Below are 19,688 nucleotides of genomic sequence, written 5' to 3'. Positions count from 1 at the left end.
GGATCATTCTCTCGCAGTAGCATGAGAAACCATTCGTCGTCGTGTAGTGATTTGTTTTCAATTGAGTGATTTGACACAGGCAGATACTTCACACGTCGTTGAGTCCTTAGAGCACTACCACGTGAAGTGGAAGCGATGAAGGGGTTACAGACACGTCTCTCAGCTTCTTGGGTCAGGATCATTCTGAATCATACCTCGAAATCTATGTAATGAATGCAATCTGCTGTGAAGCATACAAGAACTCCTATTAAAACGGCTATAGTTCCCAATATCGCTACGCACTCACCAGCCATAAGCTTTGCTGGTTGAAACACGACTATCGTTCCGTTCACAGTAGTCCGTGTTGGATCGCCCCTCTTCACCGGTATCGCTTTGTGAGTTGAGGCAAAGCCGCAGGCGTCTCGATTTTCTCCATACGTCCATCCACTCCCTCACACAGGATTGCCCCAAGCTGCTCTAAGTCTCCTCGCCAGCTGCATATCTTTCTGTTGGATCGTGACGCGCCCGGCGTGAATAGCGCACAGATTTGAATCGTGGAAGAGGTTGACAAGGAACGCTTCGGTAGCTTCTTGCAGGCACATGAGAGCCTGGGACTGCCAACGGGTGATCTCGGAATCGGGTCCCACCACATCGAGAGCGATTTCTCGGACCTACTTGACGCATCAGTATGACCATTGTTGCGCAAATATTTTGGCAAGAGCGATCCGATATCTGAATAGAAGAACTTGGCAATACTTCCATATTGAGCAAGCCATGGACAACTGGGTTCAACAGCAATGAGATGTGCTTACAAGGCGCTGGAATGGTATTTTGGTCAACAAAAGATCAGTTGATTTCTGATACTTGCGAATCTCGCGCAGGGCAACAGTGCCGGGTTTGTAACGTCTCTTGCTGTGGACGGGTGCGGTACTGGCATCATGTGCTGCAATCATAGATTAATACCAGTTGTCTTGACACAAATAGTGTGGTCAAAATACATGGGTTATTGGACTGCTTCCCTGAGCCAAGGCGCCGTGCTGGGTGCGCCTTGCTGGTTTTACCAGGAGCCTGTTCGGGCGCCATAATGCATGAGTTGAGCACAGTTTCCTCCGTGGTATAAGTAGTTGAAAGTGTAGGTAGGGAAGAAAGCGAGTGGAGCCTGTGCGCAAAGTAAAAGTAAAAAAATGGAGTCATCCTTATACTATATCTCCACGGGTGGTGGGTGATGCGCCAGGGAAAGACGCAATCAGTGAATCCCTCGGGCGATGGAGCAAAACTTGCACAGGTAGGAGAGCGTCGACCTCCTGGCGACAAGATGGCGACATACAGTCACCTGACATTAGAGGAGTTATAATGCTCCGCAATTCAGTTCATATCAGGAGTAAGGAACACGATTGTCAAATCAGACACGTCTTCCCCAACACAAAAGCTAGACTAGTCGTTTATTAGGTAAATCCTTGATGTTAGTTACTTATGGCCTTTTGCACTTGGCTCAGCCTATAGACATGAGTGTGCACTTGCTCGATTTGCAGCCGTTAAGTCATCTGGAAATTTGCTTCCTTGAGGATATCGCTTGTTCTGAAGCATGTGGAATTGGTCTTGAGTAATTCAAATGCGTTGAAAGTTTAATGCTCGGTGCATCCTCTATTTCATGTTGTCGTGGCTGAAACCGGACATCTGCTGGATACTCCAATGCCTCTCGAGATTGGTACAAATCTCAGCGTGGAGGCAGTCCTGCACCCAGTGCGCAATCCTTTGGTTGAGTTGAGGCGTGTGAATGGTAAGGGGTGGTCGATCGAGCGACTTAGGTCCATTGACTTGTCCTTCGGGATGCTGACATGCATCTAGATAAAAACCTATCGGGATCGCCCAGTTCCAACATCCTGCCCCCACGCTTCGAGTCTATGAATTTGTTCACGACGCCGTCAATCTCGCGGGCAGGCTCATTAATTATATCAGCCATCGTGCTATGACTAGCATAATCTATCGCGAAATACGGACGTCAAGATTCCGTAGATTGTTGATTATCTGAAGCAATATGAAGTTACCCGCTCGTAGTCCTGAAAAGCGAACCTTTCCGGAGGAATCAAGGGAAGTTGGGACAGCACAAAGACTTGGCAATCGCAGGCTTAGCAGGAGCATGGAGCTGGCAAATGGACGATGAGATCAGGGGAAGTTTTACCGAAGCGATGCGCCCGTTGCGAGTAACATAATGCTCGTCAGTTTCGGATATTTTTATTATTTGGTGCCTTACGGGGCACCGCTTCTGCACACAGATCTCGCGCCGATGAGATTGAATACGATGAAGTTGAATACAGGGTCATGTTTTACATAATTCCATATCCCAGCGACAGCATTGTCAGTCCTGGCTTGCCGAGGAGCTCGATAACGGCGGAGACCGGGCTGACGTGGCCTGTTGGCGTGTTGTAACGTCGAATCGAGTTATGTCTTGGTGGTTAGCAAGAGATAAATTGGTATCTGCAGGCGGAGGATATGATGAGATGAGGGTCGAAACGTGTGCATTGCACGTCGCAAGTCGGCGTTTGAGAAATGGATCAGTTCATTCGTATGACCTCAGAATAAAAATTTAGAACCTACAAAGCCACAAAGTCAATGCATTGAGTAATGCGTCTGACCTCACGCCTGGCCACAAACTGTGATGATACGGCAAGTCATACTCTATCACCTTTTCATCCGGACCAGCATTCCACTGTTTCCTCCTGCAGCGTGGCCGCCCTCCAGTATGACCAATCTCGACCATGCCTCACGCTGTTCATCTCCGAGCTTGAAGGCGTCGCAGAAAAGCGCCACAATGAAGTTGAACACAGAGGCAAAGCCATATGCATCCCAGTCCTCGAAGGAAGCCCGGGAGAATGAAGGTCAAGTTGAAAGGCAAGGACTGGAGTGGTGGAGCGTCGCGCATGGCTAGAGTCGGAGTCGCCCGATGGCGTGCGTACGTTGTCGTCAACATCCATCGGCTCGTGCACATCGTGGAGAAGGAGGGTATGGTCAAGTTTAACAACTTTGGAGATAGCTGGCGAAAGGCCATTTGGTGTGGTAGATTGCGCCGGCGAAAAGAGGGTCTGTGGTTCTTGTAGATGGGCTGTCCTTGCTCAAACGATCACAGGAGCACTTACGAGGCCGGCGAGGCAGATTTGAGGAAGATCGAATGTGTACGAGAACAGGTCAATGGCGGTAGCAATGTCGCATGCACAACCTATCCGCTGCTGCACCCCGGACCAAAGTTATCGGCGAATGGGTAATACAGTAAATGATGACCAGACAAGGGTTCAAAGTAATTGGGTAATGATGCACTCGGGCGAGTTGATGTATCGTAATTGACGTGCGCCAGGCGCTCGCTGCAGATATTTTAATCTGGTTCCAAACGGTCGACTCTTGCGATGGCACATTCCAAGATTAAGCGCCAGATCTGTATGTATGCGGTAACCGGTTGCCGACTACATGTAAGCTCCTTTAGGCTTCGCCCACCACACGCACGATGCTTGGTGGTCTTACATCTACGCATAATGATGGTGTCGCGGGAGCACTTGCCGAAGCCGAAGCAGAGCAGGCAACGGCGCCGTTCTTGATGATCCTCTTGGTAGTTAAGACGAAGTCGAGATCAGGTGATAACATGTGCGACAGACAAATGACGCGCACGTAATTGGGGAGGCGGAACGCGTCTAGGTAAAAAGCTCGCTATGACATGGCGTCAGTAGGTGTCCAACCAGGGGGTGGGACGATGGAGGGGTTGTACCAGGGAGACCAAGACGTGCATTGTACGAGCGCAATCTGCCCAAAACCCACGTCGGTGTGGTCGCAGAGAGGTGCAGTATCCGGACCAGGAGCCTCGGCACGTGGCACCAGTGATTGTATAGTCGAAGACCTGGCGGTACTGCATAGCTATTGTCTGCAATCCCGTTAAGCATGCCCACAACGATATCACCCACGCAGACCAAGACGTGGCGAAGCAGCCGCGGCTCGCCATTTTGAGCAGCAGAGCTGTCAAAGGACGGAGGCATGGCGCGAGGGGCGCGAGGGGAGCGTTGAGTCGCCTGGCGTCGCTTTGTTGGTGGAGCGCGCCGGAGACCTGGCGGCGCAAGATCATGGCGAGGGAAGTGGGTGCTTGCTGATGCGATACGTCGCCCGTCACGCATGTATGTGTTATGCCGGACTTCTACGCGAGGTCGGCGGCACGCGGTATACGGCAGACGCATAAGTCACATCTGCGCTGCTGATAGCGCGCGCGGTGTGAACGGTCGGTCATGCGGGTCGAGGCGACGTCGTACGCTGCGAAACGGTCGAGGACGTCGTGGCTGGCGCGAATGCCAGTGCAGTCAAATGGGATGAGCATTGCTCGCGATATGTCGGATACTAGAAGGCGAAAAGAATAGTATATCAACACCACCAGCAAGCAAGAGCTGGTCAAGGAGAACGATAACAAGAGGCTGCTTGCAGAATGCCGGAAGGCTCCATTGCACTCCTGCGCGACAAGCTGGAATTGCAAGATGCAATAACGAGCACAAGAACTCAAGTGGATAGCGGGCTCCGGAGCGAGGCAGCAGAATGAGTGGGCGGGGCGACATGACGGAGGTCGACTTGAGCCAGCATGATTCGCGATGACACGACACATGACAGCCTTGGCGTATGGATCCAGCGCGACATCGCGATCCGCATCACCAAGAGACAGACACAGAACGATCGTTGTCACTACGCCTTTTTCTTGCAGATTTCGTTTTTCTCCGGGCGGAGTTTGATAGATAAGTTCACAAGGTCACGGAGTGCCTGCATCTCGCTCACTGTCCATGGCATTCTCCACTGAGCGCTCACGTGTCATTTCGCCTTCTGCTGCACGGCGAACATCTCCATCTCCATCGCTCCATCTCTTTCAAGTCCATCTCGATCTGCTCCACCTCCATCTCCTGCATATCATCGTTCTTACTCTCCCAAATCTGCACTCACCGACCCGGTCTTCGTAATTGCCCAAACAACCACCTCTCCCGCCGTCCGTCCAGCAACTTTTCACCTCTCCAAACGAAGCTTACACCGCTACACCTCAAGTCTAGATGACGACCCAATTCACAGTTACGCCAGTGATTTGACCCCCGTGTCTCTTTAACCCTGTATCACACCTGTTCCAACTTGCCTCAAACGGAGCGAAACGATGCATCTGCTTCTTGCCAATTACCTACGCACCGTCCAAGTAACAACCCACTAGGTGTTAGGAAATATGTTCAAGGAGACGCGGCTTGTAATTATCTCAATGCATATTGCTCGGTGGCGCGTTGTATAGTTTGTCAAGACTCACAGCTAGTTACCTCTCAAACTTGATGCACGTGGTGATGAAATGGGAAGATCCTTCGAGCATTCAAAGGTATTGGGAAAGGCCGTCACGTTGCTTGGGATGGGCATATCGACGGTTTGTCGTGTAGCAATCACAGATGCGCTCAAAGCTATCGACGAGAAAGCTGTTTCGGTTTAGAGGTTTCAGTTCGAGTCCGGAACTTGTTGGAGTGGAGAAGGCAAAAAAACGGAGGGAGTGACGGAAAGTTGCCCTGGTCGAAACTATGCTCGATGCTAGGTTTGAATATTCCAATGCGATTGCGTGACTATTGGGCGTTGGATACGCAGAAGATCGACCTATCCATGCTTGAAATCTAGCATAACGCGGATTACCCGTCTGCTCTCCAACGTGTCTTCCGTATGTCAAGAAGCAAGTATCAAGCCGTAGAGAGACATCGGCCGCTGGATTTGGTGTGGTCCTGGTCGGGTGTACGAAGATGGCGGGCTTGTCGCTGTGACCTTACTATCTGACTAGACTGGTTTCGTCTTCCCAACCAATTCATTTATTCCATTCAAAGTCTGCTCTATTAATCGTGGCGAAGAAATCGTAATCTTGTATCACACTTTCGTTCCTTGGCCCACACGATAGTTACCGCAACAAAGACGTGCTCATAAGAAAGCAATAATGATAATAGTCTAGGAGTAAAATTAGGTAGTTGATCTGTCGTAGAAGTGGAGCGTCTTTTTGCTATCGGTGTAGACCTTGATAATATCACTATTTACGAATAATCAAGCCAACCAATCGTGAATGGAAACTTTCGTCGTTCGTTGCAAGTGACAGCAGCATGAGTTGCGAAGTCATCGCAAATAATTAGACAATATTGACTCCCATAGTGAGTCCTTTGGACTCGGCAACTACGGAACGTCTCGATGACCTTGATTGCACGGGTTTGAGGCTGCCAAATATATTTATATCCCAGAAGTGGTCTTGAAGCGTTGTGTTCGGCCTCACATCTCAACATGGTCAACAACCTCCGATCGGACTTGAGTAGTGTACATGCAGACATGAGTTTGCACTTTATGCTTCGATCGATTAGCTTTATCTTCGAGTGGTGGGAAAGGCAAAGAACGGCCTTAACCCAATGCTTGATTCAAGTGTAACCAGCCTAGGAGAGGTCTAATGACTATCTATAGAGGGACTAGTCGGTATACATTACATGTTCTTTGTTGAGGATGAGCCGATAACGGCTGCCAGCCGCGTACATTTTCCAACCAAAATTCATCTCAAGTATCTCTATGTCTTCCTTGATTTCGATCATTCTCCTTTTCTGGTCCGAATTCAAATTCGGGCATACGGACCTTACTCGACATCTCAAAGGCTTTCCAGCTCTTCAATTACAGCATCTAGCTGCTTCTCCAGAGCCTTCTTCTAGGCAAGCAACTGCTCAAGCTATATCTCGTGCTGATGATCTAATGCCTCTTACTGCTTGTCCAGTTCCTCCTACTACTTATCCAATTCGTCCGTCTGCCGAGGTAATCCCGCCAGTTCCCGGTTGTGTCCTTCGTGTTTGGATGCGAAATTCGAATGCTCCTCAAAAAGAGTCTTTTTCATGCCGAGTCTTAGCCGATCCTTGTTCGTGACCCTGGATAAATTCACATAGCTGTAATATTAACCCGAGTCGTCCGCAGTCGTGACGGCCTACGCTTCGAGAAGATCTCTGGTACCAATCTAGGTCTCGATAGAAAGCCGGATTGTTTCTCGTCTGTCGTTAGACTGATGTCTATCTTGGAGTCGTCTTCGGCGTCTTTGCTGGCATTGATCAAGGGTGAAATGATAGTTTTGGAAGATTCAAAATCGCGCTCTCAATCGTGTAATGGCTTACGACGTACCGGGATTTGGGGCTTCCTGTTTATTCCATACGGTGTCAGTACTCACAATCAGCTTCGGTTTCGTACTGCTGCAGGCATTGCTCGTCAGGTCGGAGGCAGCTAAAGATTCTTAGGTTTCCTCCACGCTGTCATCTGCACCTCCACTACCAGGTCCGTTCAATGTTTGAGGTTGATGGGACGGGGTTGACGTGGGGAGCTACTTAGACCTACCAAGTCTGCGTCGTTCAGCAGGGATTGAGCGGGATGTTGGTTTCTTGAAAGGAGTGTACAGAAGAACTTGGTTTCCTACATTTGCGCTCTACATCATGTCCAGTCAGTCCCGTAGCTACTCTCGACATGTTTCACAAGATAGAAATATCGCGAGGAAAGTTTCGACCGTAGGAAAAGCCCTGAAGGGGCAGTCTACGTAAGATATGTACTGATCCCGGGTACAAGCAGGATTGTGGAAAGGTGCATCAAACACCGAGAGAGCGATATGTAGGCAAGAACAGCGAAAGATAGTAGTTGAACACGGTTTCATTATCAGCAGAATCGCAATGAAGAAAAGAACATGAATTCCTTACCAACCATTCTATACCCCATTATAACATTTACCAATCACTCAAACTGGAATGTGATGGTTCGGGCTATATCACAGCATGCAGCATGGAATTCCGCTCGGCTTATTAAACGAAAACCGACAAATATGAATTTTCCGTTGGACTGAGTGGTCAGTGACGGTGAGAATGGTCTATAAGTGCGTTGGAATTTCAACCCCCATAAGGGCCACGCAGGCGAACAGTTGTAACGCATAGGTTCTATCAATGCCTCAGTACAAGTGTTTAAAAGGGATATGGAATGGAAGCATTCAGGGATAGGGATGATGGGTACCAAGAAAACTCAGTTCATTCTATCTGACCCAAACACACTCTTACCCATCCCGGAAAACCCTCACAAGATCCTGACCAAGCATCCCGGTCAGAGGCTCATTTATGTTGAATATCCTTTGGCATGCGCAGACTGAACGTCAGGGCAAATCTCAAAAAGCACATCTTGTAGCTACACCTAGAACATAACATAGTCTCGATTATAACTACTCAGAAACTTCAGGTATAGACTGTTCGATTCATTCCAGCATCCCTTCCTTTGTATTAACCGTCTCATTTACATGGGCAATCAGAACGCCAGGTCTTCTCGGTGGCCTGGGTTATGGTCGAGCCAGGCGCCAACGCCAACTCTTTCCACGATGTGGATCTCAAAACAGTGTTCGAAGCTGTTACAACGCAACTTTGGCATTCTTTTCTCGGCAAATGATTGAGTGACGCATCAATAGCTTTCCCAGCCAGGGCCTACCACGGAGATTGCGCTGCAAGTTCAGATGACGTCAAAGGCAGAGTTTCCTTGACCCTCATCTTTTTGTGCTCCATGTAAGGCTCGGTATCGTTATGGTCAACCGTGGGTTCAGCGGTCTTGCTGGAATTCAAAGGTACAAACTGTAAATCATAAAGCATCAAACATCCTGAATAAACGGCACGGAGGATTCAGCATCCAACTGTCCCCTTCTCAACTAGCACAACGGGCTCGCCACTAAAGTGTTGCTGTCTCTTGCGTTTCTCCTTCGCGGTCGCCAAAAGGTTCGATCTCGACCCTTCCCACGTCTCGACAGGCACGTGTGAGGTGCCTGGTGGCAGTCCTAAGCGCTCAGCGGGTGGTGTGCTACGGCGTACGTTGGCATTTCGGCCTTAACAGATAGATGGTGTGTTTCTCCAGAGATCTAGACTATGTGATTGAGTGAGACGTATGTGCGTCGCGTTGGGTGGTGACTTTTGTTTAGCGTCGATATTGTGATGTCATCAGAACCCGCGCTAACGGTTAGTTGCATCCTGCACCCCGCGTTTCCCCACATCGCGCGAGCACTGCCACGCGGCTGCAGCTGCCGCTATCCCATGCCCCGGCTTGCTGGACTCGGGGATTTCGGACTGACTTTCGACCAAATAAATTGCGTTAGCGTATCAACAATAGGCCTTGCGTTAAGTTCTGGGTTTGATGTTCTTTGGTTACTGTACTCTGCTGTTCTACTGGCTGAAATTCGCAGGTTCAGCAAGTCAGGGCATGGGATACACCTCTTTGTTCACTCTTTTAACCTTGCGGCGCAGTATTCTCGAAGACTACATGAAATTTCCTGCGATTTTCACCACTCGCCGTGCTGGAATGTTAACGTGAATTGGAGCGTCACAACCGATTCGCTGTTTGCACTATTAGCCGAAGCGCAGCATTCTGTATGACGTCGTCCCTGGAAGCTGAACGACCTACGCTTATACGTTGTTTTCTTGTTATTGCCATATGCGTTTCCAAATCAGTTGTATATCTGTTGTTATGGCTACTATTTCCGCTCAAGATACACCGCCAAGCAAAGGTTTTGATGCTATTCGAGAGACATGTAAAAGCCTCGGCTCGGGAGTCTGTACGTTGGACACATCGATCTACAGCAACCAACCAAGTGCAACAATTTTTCATGACGTCCGCTTGGTTGACGAAGAGACGAATTCCTTAACATGAGACTGCATGTATTCGAACTCAGCAGCTTCAGGCACGCCACCTGAACTAGGAAATTCTTGACAGCCCCAGGTGTCATGACAACGTCTAGGATATATTGGAAGAAGAACAAGGTAAAGGCAGGTAAGGTTAGAACCCATTGCATGGAACAAGACGAACTTACATTCTGAGGAGCACGAACATAGGCAATTGTTTATTTCTTCTATATCTTATTAAACAGACAGCCTATGTCCTTTAGATTTCCGGTCTATGTACTCTCTCCTGCAGCTGTTCCATCTGGCCTCAAAGTTCCTCCCTAAGCTCGCTCCCAAGTAGTCTCATGCGCAGTTCGAGTGTTATACTATCTCTCTCTCTCATTCGCCTTCGCATGTGTTTCCCACAGCTTGAGTGTTTCGAGGGTCTCACGGGTGTGTTTCCTGTCGGATTGATCGAACACATGGCCAATGACAGTAACGTGGCAGTGATGTTCGCCTTTGAGAACAGAGCGATTAAAGGCAGGGAAGAGAAGTTTGTTAAGCTGGTACATGGTCAGTGATGTCTGCAAAGACCGACGGAAACGATGGGTCGTATATACCGGCTGTGTGACCTTACATGCGCCTTGCCTTCCTTTAACAGTATGCTGCTGCCCAAGAGCACGTAGCATGTCGGAGAGTTCTGAGTTGGTTGCCATTCCCGCTCCAGCAGCAACTCGTTGTTTTTGCGACTTATTTGTGGAACTTTCCTGGCCCATGGTGTCTACAATGGTAATAACGCCCTGCAACTCCCCATGGAGTTCAAGACGAAGTTCAACAAACGTAGATGCGCGCGAGGATTGTTTGTTCATGTCTGTCGCGTCTGTGGAGCGATTCCTTCTTGCTTTTTCTTTCATGACTTCTAACTTTTTCTGTGAGACAATATCGACAGGTTCCAAGAATTCGCGTGCATCTGTGACAAAGTAATCGTTCGCCGTTGAGTACATGAAGCAATTTTCTGAAGGAGCATTGGAAGAGCTGTGAGTTTTGTGGGTGACCTTTTGCTTGGGGTCGACCAATAGGTTGAACAGCGTATCCTTTCCCTTCGCAATATCGTGATGGGCTTCGAGCCAGCTCATTCTGAGCTTCCACCCCACCGCCAAGTTTTGTAATAACTCCTGAACAATGCGATAGAGAAGGGACATGTCGTGTGTGCCATCTCGCTGAGATGTTCCGTCGTACAATGTAGACGTCTTTCCAGCACCTGATGGTCCGTACGCGATGATAACGACGTGGTTACCCTCCTTCGCTCGCCCAAGCTGGACGCGTAGGCGACTGTAGATGTTGGCATTGCTGTGCTGCTCAGCAGCCGAGTCGAAGATGCGGTCGAAGCTGTACTCATCGGTTCCTTCAAACTGGAGGCGCATTAGGTTGCACTTAAAGCCGCTATGGTCTTGGGTGGGTCCAACAATTGAGCGTCGAACCCGGAGGAAACGCTGGATCGGGTTTTTAAACACCGTAACCTCCCGTCTGAGCAGCTCATTTTGGTCCTAGACGTTAGCTAGTCAGCATGTGTCTGTTATGGATCAAAGAAGGCGCTCGCTTGCTTCTAGTTGGGCTGCATCATTTTCCAACACTTGAACCTTGGCTACTTTCTGTTCAAGCTGGAACTCGTACTCCTCAACAGCAATGAGTCGAACCTTCAGCTCATTCTCCAGGTCTCTTATGTGTGTCTTTGCTTCGTTATATTGCTGGCCGTGGTCCGACTGTATCGTGTGTAGCTCCTTCTGGCGATCAATGTCGTGCTGACGGATGATGCTTTGCGCCTCGGCAAGGGTGATATATGAGGTTGTGGGCAACGGTGCCATGTCGTGTGCTGTCGCCATGCCTCGTAAGGGGTGCATGTCCACGGGACGGGCAGTCATAGCCGCATCATATAGGGACATACGCTTTGTTTTCTGCCCAAGACATGTCTCAGCTTGGTCCGAATCTAAGCAGCGGGATGTACCCAGAGCTATGTCCGGGCTGTTTCAACGTCCCGAACTACATTATATCTTTTCGCGAAAGTAGCCTGGATTTCACGTTCGGACTTGAGGCTAAACGTCCTCACAGTAGGTAAATAAGATATTGTGCTGTTGATATGAACAGTTCGAGTGCCACTAGGGCTCATGTCATGGTATTATCTCATCGCATTTTCATTCCAGACATGCTCCGAAATCAACCCAGTCTTTCCTACATCTGTCAAACTCACCGAACAATGAGCTAACCTATGGAGCAACGCACAACAAGACACCCAGTCGATCGTTCAATATACCGATACCGCATCAAATTTCTCGGATTACTTCCAGTTCGTTCCCCAACTCATTTCATCTCGCCTTTCTGTGCGTCTTTTTCTGCTTTGTACCTCGTTGCTTGATATCTTCTCGAAAGTTCCCTGCTTGAGTACAAAGGATCGAACACAAACTAGCACAAAGCCTTGGACATACAAAACGCTCGTCTTCCGCCTATAACCACTCTCCAACATTCTGCTCCGAATACACCCTTACCTCAGACACTGATCAATGAACCCGATCATCATGACACGCTTGCTCGATCTTGCGGCTGATGTTTGCCACCGTCTCAGTCCAGTCTACAATGGTCAAATTCTTATGGAAAACGGTCGCGCAAGACTTCTCATCCCATGCATCGCTGCTACTGTTGTTGTCATCTTTATTGTATTGTGCATTCGAGGACCTGACACTTCTCATCTCCACCCAGCATATCCTGGCTTTGACCCAGATCCAAAACCGACGTCCGAGCTGCCCGAGGAGGTAAGAACTCCGTTTGTGCCAATGCCGGTGGTGGACATCGAGCAATGGGCGAGGAGGAAATGGGAGGAGATGACGACAGCAAACATACCAGGCCGTGACTTGTGAAAGAGGAGGCATCATCATAGCAAATGAACACATAAAATGGGATTCATGTGGCACAGCTGGAGTTATGGGACGTAAAGATGTATAGTGTCAAATTTCCGAAATGGTTTGAGAGTCTTACCAATGTCAGCCTGAATTCTCTCAATTACATTGTGCATGATTTGGCAGTTGCACTTCGAGATCAACATATATCAATTACCTGTCTGTCCAGACTGCACTGTGTCTTTGATCCTCATGCTTCTGAAGTTGCGGATTGTGTTGAAAGTGATGTATTTGAGAGGGCGTCGAGAGATAGGGAGATTAATCACAAATCACAGATTCCCAGGCTGCGAACGGTTGTGACCAGAGATTTCCTTGAATGAACATATATGCGACATTCCTAGTAAGAATGCATAGGCTGAAATAAGTGGCTACATCAAGACTTTGGGTACAGCTAGTATCTACGACCTCTCCTTCTCCCTCCAACATCCTGTTGGAACCATAGCGATGTCATCCTGGACAATCCAGCCCTGCGCCTTCAGCCTGTTGACTTTCGCCGCTGACCAGATATATGGGTGAAGATCCCGTCGATCCCACCATCTCATCAACGGTTTGATGCGCGGAAAAAAGGATGGGTATTGAAAGTAACCCCATGCCTTCCAGTCGACCTGTTTGCTGAGAGTATCGCCCCAGTAGCGGCGGATTCCTGGCGGCGGAATGCGGTCCTTTTCCAGGTTCTTCATCAGGTCGCGGATTTTCTTCGTCAAAGAGCAGGGACAGTAAGCTGAAAGTTCAGCAGCATCTTCAGGGGCTCTCTTCTGATACTCGGGACTTGTCACAAGAGCGTTGAGGCCATCCAATGCCATGGCTGAGAAGGTGCACTGGTTGGAGCAAGTGTTGCTAAACGATGGCAGACCGCAACTGGCCATATGCTCAAGTGTAGCCATTGGCTGAAGGAGTCCACTATCGTTACCTCTGCGAGCGAGCGCACAATATGGACTTTTCCAGTACTGTTCGAAGAGAAGATGCGCATCTCCGATGATCCTCTGTGCACATTCAGCTGAGGCCTGGTCGTTGAAGCCGTTGACTCTCCACTTGTCTGGATGCACGCGTTTGTTTGCCTCTCGATACGCAGCATCGACTTCAGACATGCGCGGCACCCATGCTACATCCAATGGTTCAGGAATATCCAGCACTTGGTAGGCATTGCTGATGTGCATCCAGCTAGGGTATGCCCTGAAGCTGGTGATAATAGCTGGTGGTGGCTGGTTTATGTATGCACGGCCGTTGCGGTGCATCACTATAAGAGAGCCCATGACCGCAAGCGCAACGATGGTCAGGGCAACAGCGCGTTTGTGTTCCCAGACGCTATCAAGAAAGGCTGCTCCGATCTGCTTGGTGGACTCAAAGCGTCGTTTGAGCTTCGCTATTCCCCTTCTTCCGTACCGCTTGGCTTTGTCAACACCTCGGCGCAATCGTGGCATGTATCCCGATTCGACTCTTGCCTCAGGTACCTTACGGCGAGGACTTGGAGGCTCCGATCGTGTGCGAGATGGCTGCGGGCGGGCCACATATTCGATGAAGAATCGCTCCGAGTTGGTCAACTTATGGGTCGGATGCTGGAGAATCATACGCATGCCTTCATCCAGGATGCTGGCTTCGTCTGTATACCTGTTAGTTCGATGTTGAGAGAACGATCTATAGATCGAGATAGCTCACTCATTTCTGGCTGATGGGCTTGAGATATCAAGGTTTCCTGAGCTCGATCTGATGCAGCATCTTTGACTAGATGGCGCTCGATGGAACTCACAGCTGACACCCTATGAACTCTTGGAGACCGGACAGGTTGTACAGGTAGTATTTCTCGGCTTGCGACGATAGTTCCGGAGGGAGGATGGCCTCTGCGAGCACGTCTCCGACCTCGACTATCGGGCGGTTTGGGCGACATGACCGTTGAAAAGTACGAAAAGAGGTGTTGGGCTGATTTTGAGGTGTTACGATATCCAGATCAGAATATCTACCTTGTCTTTGCGGTCTTGAAGTTGTGCTTATTCTTCGCAACTTTCTTTGTCCACGATGTGATGTGTCGCAGCTCGGACCTCATGGTATATGGTTTGTATGAATCGTTATGCAAAGATGAGCAGCTATTCTCGTTGTTCCGACGCCAACAATGTGGCTTGATGACAAGCAAACTTTGTTCACGCACAACTGTGCAGCCCCGTCTCGCAAGCTTTTCTTCACTCAGCCGCTATGCCACGATGTCACCTTCCGTTTGTGTTTATTGTGCGACAGTCTTTGTGTGGGATTCTATCGGCCATCTCATCGTATGCAGGTTACGGGTGAGTGCGTTTTGTCTTCTCACTTCATTAGCCACCACACAATTCGTCTTCGTATTTAACACACGGACATGCGCCAGACTAGCGGCAAGTTGCACTGTTTGAGTTGAGCCTTTCGTTGTCTTCAGCCGCTAGAATTATATTTTTGGTAAAATTGAAGATCTCATGAATCAAGCATCCTTGCATACCGCCTTTTGTGTGTGACCTAACCCTCCGCAACCTTCCAATGTCGGTAATCAAGTTTGTGACAAATACATGCATGGTCTGCAATAGAAACCCAAGCAGATTGCCCCGACAGTAGGACACGATGGAGAATACTTCAAGAGCAAACATGCCCTTCACACTGGATACTGAGGTCTCCATCGTCTGTTGCCGCTCTGGCGAATCGTACCGGAACTCTTCCCTCGTTCAAGCATCACTTCCTGGACAAGTAACACATATGGCTATAGAGGGATTTGAAGATCATGCTGGAGATGGGTGGGTAAAGTTTTTTCTATCGGCTACTTTGGTTCCGCTCTGCCTTTCCTATTCCGTGTGATGTCCCGGGCTACTCTTTGCATCCACCTTGCCCCCTCTCGAATCCTCGAAACTAACACGATCTTTCAGCATTTTCGACAACCGAAGGCGAGGACAGGACGTGTCATACGCTAGTGCGTCAGGAAGAGCTGTAGACCGCAATGTTGATGTACGGAGCCGTCCAACACGCTACTCTCAAATGGGAGCCCATAAACCTCAGACATCATTGGCACAGCCTCAACCTACGGGCCAAACGACCTACCTCTATCGTGATCCATATAAGCCTCTGTCCGTTCCATCGCAACATGTTTACCCTCCACCAGAATCTCAGAACAGGATGACCCCTGTCGAACCGACTTGCACGGTTAGACGACGAACTTGTCAAACCCTCTTATACCGGCTATTCCGGGTGTTACTGTTTCTCTTTGCGGGGTCACTCCTAATCATTGCCTCAAACGGCGCACTTTACTACCAATACACCTACCGTTCCCTACCTTCTCCTGTACCTCTCGGCTGCCCCGACATCCATCTTGACGTCAATCATTGCCACGCCCCAATGGCCCTCGTTCGATGTACAAACCACATCCAGAACGCACGTAACTGGACATCCAACACCGACATCGATCTTGCGATCGTAGCAGCGGCCAGTAACGGTCGCTTTCCTGGTCAGAAGTCCATTGCCGAACGCCTCGATGATCAGATGGAATGGGCCGGCCACACGTATGACAACGCTACGATTCTTATTCAAAAGCACAAATTGTTCTCGAAGAATGTTGCAAAGATCATGACCAAGGCTCAGCGTCAGCTTGCCATGGCTCCGGCACCAACATACTGGGACCGATATCCCGTTCTTGAGCTAATGTACGAATCTACGTTTGGTCACTTCTTCCCATCGTCATACCAATCGACGATACCTTCTCAGATCCTTCTAACCGCGGGCAACCACATCCTCGATCTCTATGGAAACTTCACCTCGGACACACGCTGGGATTACTTTGCACATGCCGCAATTACGTTCCATCAAACCATTGTCAACTCGGAGAATGCAGCACACAATGCATGGGCCAATCCGAACCTTATCAAGCCTGGTATCTGTGATCAAGCTGGAAAAAGTAACGGATGCTTCGCCTTTGAGCTTGCGGCAATCGACACAAACAGACCTGAGTGGCCAGCCATCATGAGGTTCTTCCGGGAATCAACTGAGCTCCGAAATGGACACGCAGCGGATATGGAGATCTCGAAGAAGTTCCGCGCGATACAGATGGATGCAGTGGCTCGGCTTCGTGCTACACTTGAGCGAGATATCTATCGCCTCGCGAAAGAAGACAAGGAAAGGGTTCTGGGCAAAGCGTGGACAGTTATTGGGGTCGGAACGAGAGTGTTCGACTTTGAGGATGAGGAAAGCGTAGATGCTATGCGGGTTTTGGAGCTCTTGGGTTTGTATACACGCACCGGTGTGGATATAGGGGCGTCACTGGAGGGGAAGGATTAGTAAGGGATCATGTTACAGACTGTTCACGGTTTTTGGAAAGCATGAGACCGTCACCATCATAAAAGTATCACTTTGGTTTCTGTCGAAGAGTCAAGAGATGTTCGGTTTGTTTTGAGTTATCTACGTGGAGGTTTCATGGGTAGTACAGATATTGCCGAGCATTATAGACATCTAGTTAAAATTTCTGCCAACCTCTTCCATCGCCTCATATGCTCGTTCAGTCAGCAAAGAGAAATCAAATCATGGTATGCGCCAGTTCGTCGTCGCCATTCTTCCCATGCTGTGACTACCTGCCGGATGTTATATGGCCGCGATCAAACTTGTGCAGCAGATGTTAAGTAAGATAACTAAAACCTTCGATGCAATCGCGCTCGTCGAAAAGATTCTGCGGTCAGTGTTGTGCATATGGAAGGGCCTATGAGCGGGATGAATTTCTTATTCCTCTGACATCAGCCCGACAGCTTGAATTCAAGGGAGGTCATATCCCAAACTACAAAACGGGATCTTCCTTTAGGAGACTCATCCATAACGTCACTGCGAGACTTCTCGTCAGGCTCATCGCGACTGTCCACTTCTGCAGACGAGTTCTCGTACGTCTCAGCAAGAATTTGATCAAACCTACCTGCCGGTTCCAGCTTTGGCTTCGGGTCATACGTCTCCGCGAGTATCTGATTGAAATCCTGCTTCTGTTCCGTCTTCTTCTTTTCTTGCAGCTTGTTCTCATGTTCGACTTCCTGCTCAATGTTCCGCAGCAAACCCTGTACCGAACGTGGATAAAAGGACTGAACCTCCGTCGCGTTTCTCCATTGCTCTACTGCGCTGCCAATAGCAGCCCGGGCATAATCTGCCGAGTATGGCGTAGGGCTATAACAAATTTCCATGTGATTAAATTCTGCGAAGTCAGTATATGCATTGTCCATATCTACAGCTGCCTTCATTGCGAGTTCAGTCGCGATTTGGAGGCGCCGAGCGGCTTCAACCTTGGAGGCGAGTCTACCAGGCATTGACGATGATCCTGAGATGAACATTGTAGATAGAAGTGTTGTGGAGAAATTTGAGCAGGTTTGGTCTTCTCGAGATCGCGTCGCGGGCTTGTACCGTGAAATGGAGATTGGGATTATTGAGATGGGTTGTGGTTTTTTCTTTGCGATGCTGAGAGCATTTTTATATCGAGTGAGCTGGGGGCATTGTGCGCGGATATGTATCTCAGTGCTGATTTGCGGCAATGAGCAGGGTTGGTAGCAGTTCCGAGGTAGAAAAGAGAGTGAATTGCGACCATGAAAGCATCGTGCAATTTCACTGCCAAGCTACATTTGGTGACAATTGAGTGTTTCGCAATTGGACTTGCACGGGACCAATGAACCAGGAATTTGTGATAACGACAGTCTCTTGCACACCTTGCCAGCAGGTCGAAACCACGAATGTAGTGGCAATACCTTACTCGGTAGCCAATGGCACTAAGGACGATCTATCAAACACCCGATCTTGAACCAGAACCACAAATATCCCGCGAACTTGTACGTCACGCTCGCTTCTTAGCCTGTGAGTCAGTGATATAAAAGAGACCTACTCATTTTACCGACTCCTAATAAATTTGATCAACAGCGCACAGCATCGTGCTAGCGAGAAGACATCATGACAACCAACGATATCTCCGAGCCACCGCAACCACAGCCAGCAGAAAGACGGCGAAGACAGCGAAGAAATCCCAAATGGGAGCCTAGATTCAAGCCTGTGGTGAAATTGAAAGTCGAGGACCTCCAGCGTGCCTGCGAAGCATGGGACATGCAATTACCGAACGATGAACAAACACCAGAAACTTTACAAATACTTACAGAGATTCTTTTCAAAGGGAATGTTGATCTCCAGCAGGCCTTTGTACTACAATACGCCCACAATTTTCTCTTCAGCGCGATACAAAGGTTACTAGGCCAACTTGGCTGTGGCCTCATTGCCTTTAAGTTTGGCCGTGGAGCCCAGCCACCTATCGAAGCGCACCTTCGGAAAGGACTCACGAAACCCCTCCATCGATTTCCAGAATGGCTCAATGACTATGTGGTTCTCAAGCCGTACCAAGCGTTGGAAATTATACACGACTCGCCTGCGCATTCGTGTCCGCCTTGCAGCCCCATCTCCAGCTCCAGCCTTCACACGACTGCACATGCTGTCAACCACGCGGCGCCTTGCGAAGGGGAAGGACAGCCGGCAGCCTGATGTCGCAGACAGGTATTGACCACACAGGATCTGGTGTACTGGCACAGTAGAGGCAGGGAGGGGCTGTATAGAGCGGTCATGTTGCTACTCGGGAGGAAGAGGAAGGGGCAGATCAGGTGGAGTGATGTGTGGTTGCAGGGATAGCTCAATGCGGTTAGTACCTACGACTTATCACTCCACTGTACCGTTAATAGACGCGACTGTGAGCTTTGAACGATGGATAGAGTTTGGTCTGTATCCTATCTCCTCTGCATTGTCATTTCAGCAGGTTTCAGTTGATTGAGAATGCATCACGTTCTTTTACGTCAGCGCATTTTACTTGTTGAGACTTGTCCACGACTAAACTCCTCGTCTTCTTGCAGCAGTCACTAACCGTTACGCCAATAACGCCATCCTGACTAGTTCAACTAGCGTGAAGACGCTATGCTTACTACCGCAACGGTAGACATTACGGTCAACTCTGAGATCGATTCCATGTTCCTCGCTATCTACTAATCGCTTCGATTTTAGCTAGCAGGGGTCAAAGCGAAGCGACAAGCTATGATTGAGCACAAGTTGTGGGGCGACTTGCTTCGCTTGATATCCCTGCTAGCTAAAATCG

General features: G+C 49.2%; 7 protein-coding genes across 7 annotated transcripts; 2 read left to right on the top strand and 5 right to left on the bottom strand.

Moving 5' to 3' along the window:
* Positions 1 to 171: 171 nt before the first annotated feature.
* Positions 172 to 1,120, bottom strand: P153DRAFT_371510 (histone H3-like centromeric protein cse-4). Its single transcript, XM_033669276.1, has 3 exons — positions 978 to 1,120; positions 792 to 922; positions 172 to 650 (listed from the first exon to the last, which is right to left on the bottom strand). Exons 1-3 carry the CDS (start codon positions 1,060 to 1,062, stop codon positions 432 to 434), a joined length of 435 nt encoding a protein of 144 aa, XP_033518098.1. The 5' UTR covers positions 1,063 to 1,120; the 3' UTR covers positions 172 to 431.
* A 2,083-nt stretch (positions 1,121 to 3,203) lies between these two features.
* P153DRAFT_147866 (uncharacterized protein) lies at positions 3,204 to 4,201 on the bottom strand. Its single transcript, XM_033662170.1, has 2 exons — positions 3,737 to 4,201; positions 3,204 to 3,678 (listed from the first exon to the last, which is right to left on the bottom strand). Exons 1-2 carry the CDS (start codon positions 4,085 to 4,087, stop codon positions 3,454 to 3,456), a joined length of 576 nt encoding a protein of 191 aa, XP_033518097.1. The 5' UTR covers positions 4,088 to 4,201; the 3' UTR covers positions 3,204 to 3,453.
* A 5,826-nt stretch (positions 4,202 to 10,027) lies between these two features.
* Positions 10,028 to 11,506, bottom strand: P153DRAFT_435772 (P-loop containing nucleoside triphosphate hydrolase protein; the record flags this gene model as incomplete). The annotated part of the gene is made up of 2 exons (XM_033673175.1): positions 10,028 to 11,188; positions 11,282 to 11,506. 2 exons carry the CDS (start codon positions 11,504 to 11,506, stop codon positions 10,028 to 10,030), a joined length of 1,386 nt encoding a protein of 461 aa, XP_033518096.1.
* A 1,484-nt stretch (positions 11,507 to 12,990) lies between these two features.
* Positions 12,991 to 14,477, bottom strand: P153DRAFT_391303 (uncharacterized protein; the record flags this gene model as incomplete). The annotated part of the gene is made up of 2 exons (XM_033671039.1): positions 12,991 to 14,192; positions 14,249 to 14,477. 2 exons carry the CDS (start codon positions 14,475 to 14,477, stop codon positions 12,991 to 12,993), a joined length of 1,431 nt encoding a protein of 476 aa, XP_033518095.1.
* A 695-nt stretch (positions 14,478 to 15,172) lies between these two features.
* Positions 15,173 to 16,873, top strand: P153DRAFT_435770 (uncharacterized protein; the record flags this gene model as incomplete). The annotated part of the gene is made up of 2 exons (XM_033673174.1): positions 15,173 to 15,342; positions 15,472 to 16,873. The coding sequence occupies 2 exons, from the start codon at positions 15,173 to 15,175 to the stop codon at positions 16,871 to 16,873; spliced, it is 1,572 nt and encodes a 523-aa protein (XP_033518094.1).
* A 449-nt stretch (positions 16,874 to 17,322) lies between these two features.
* On the bottom strand, positions 17,323 to 17,901 carry P153DRAFT_361823 (uncharacterized protein; the record flags this gene model as incomplete). Its single annotated transcript, XM_033667023.1, has 1 exon — positions 17,323 to 17,901. The coding sequence occupies one exon, from the start codon at positions 17,899 to 17,901 to the stop codon at positions 17,323 to 17,325; it is 579 nt and encodes a 192-aa protein (XP_033518093.1).
* Positions 17,902 to 18,387: 486 nt separating this feature from the next.
* On the top strand, positions 18,388 to 19,357 carry P153DRAFT_371508 (uncharacterized protein). Its single transcript, XM_033669275.1, has 2 exons — positions 18,388 to 18,415; positions 18,479 to 19,357. Exon 2 carries the CDS (start codon positions 18,509 to 18,511, stop codon positions 19,085 to 19,087), a length of 579 nt encoding a protein of 192 aa, XP_033518092.1. The 5' UTR covers positions 18,388 to 18,415; positions 18,479 to 18,508; the 3' UTR covers positions 19,088 to 19,357.
* The last annotated feature ends 331 nt before the right edge of the window (positions 19,358 to 19,688 follow it).

Source organism: Dothidotthia symphoricarpi (genome assembly GCF_010015815.1).
Source record: "Dothidotthia symphoricarpi CBS 119687 unplaced genomic scaffold P153scaffold_27, whole genome shotgun sequence".
In the NCBI taxonomy this organism is placed as follows: Eukaryota; Fungi; Ascomycota; class Dothideomycetes; order Pleosporales; family Dothidotthiaceae; genus Dothidotthia; species Dothidotthia symphoricarpi.
The sequence above is the reverse complement of the archived record's forward strand: the minus strand, read 5'-3'. Positions and strand labels throughout refer to the sequence as shown.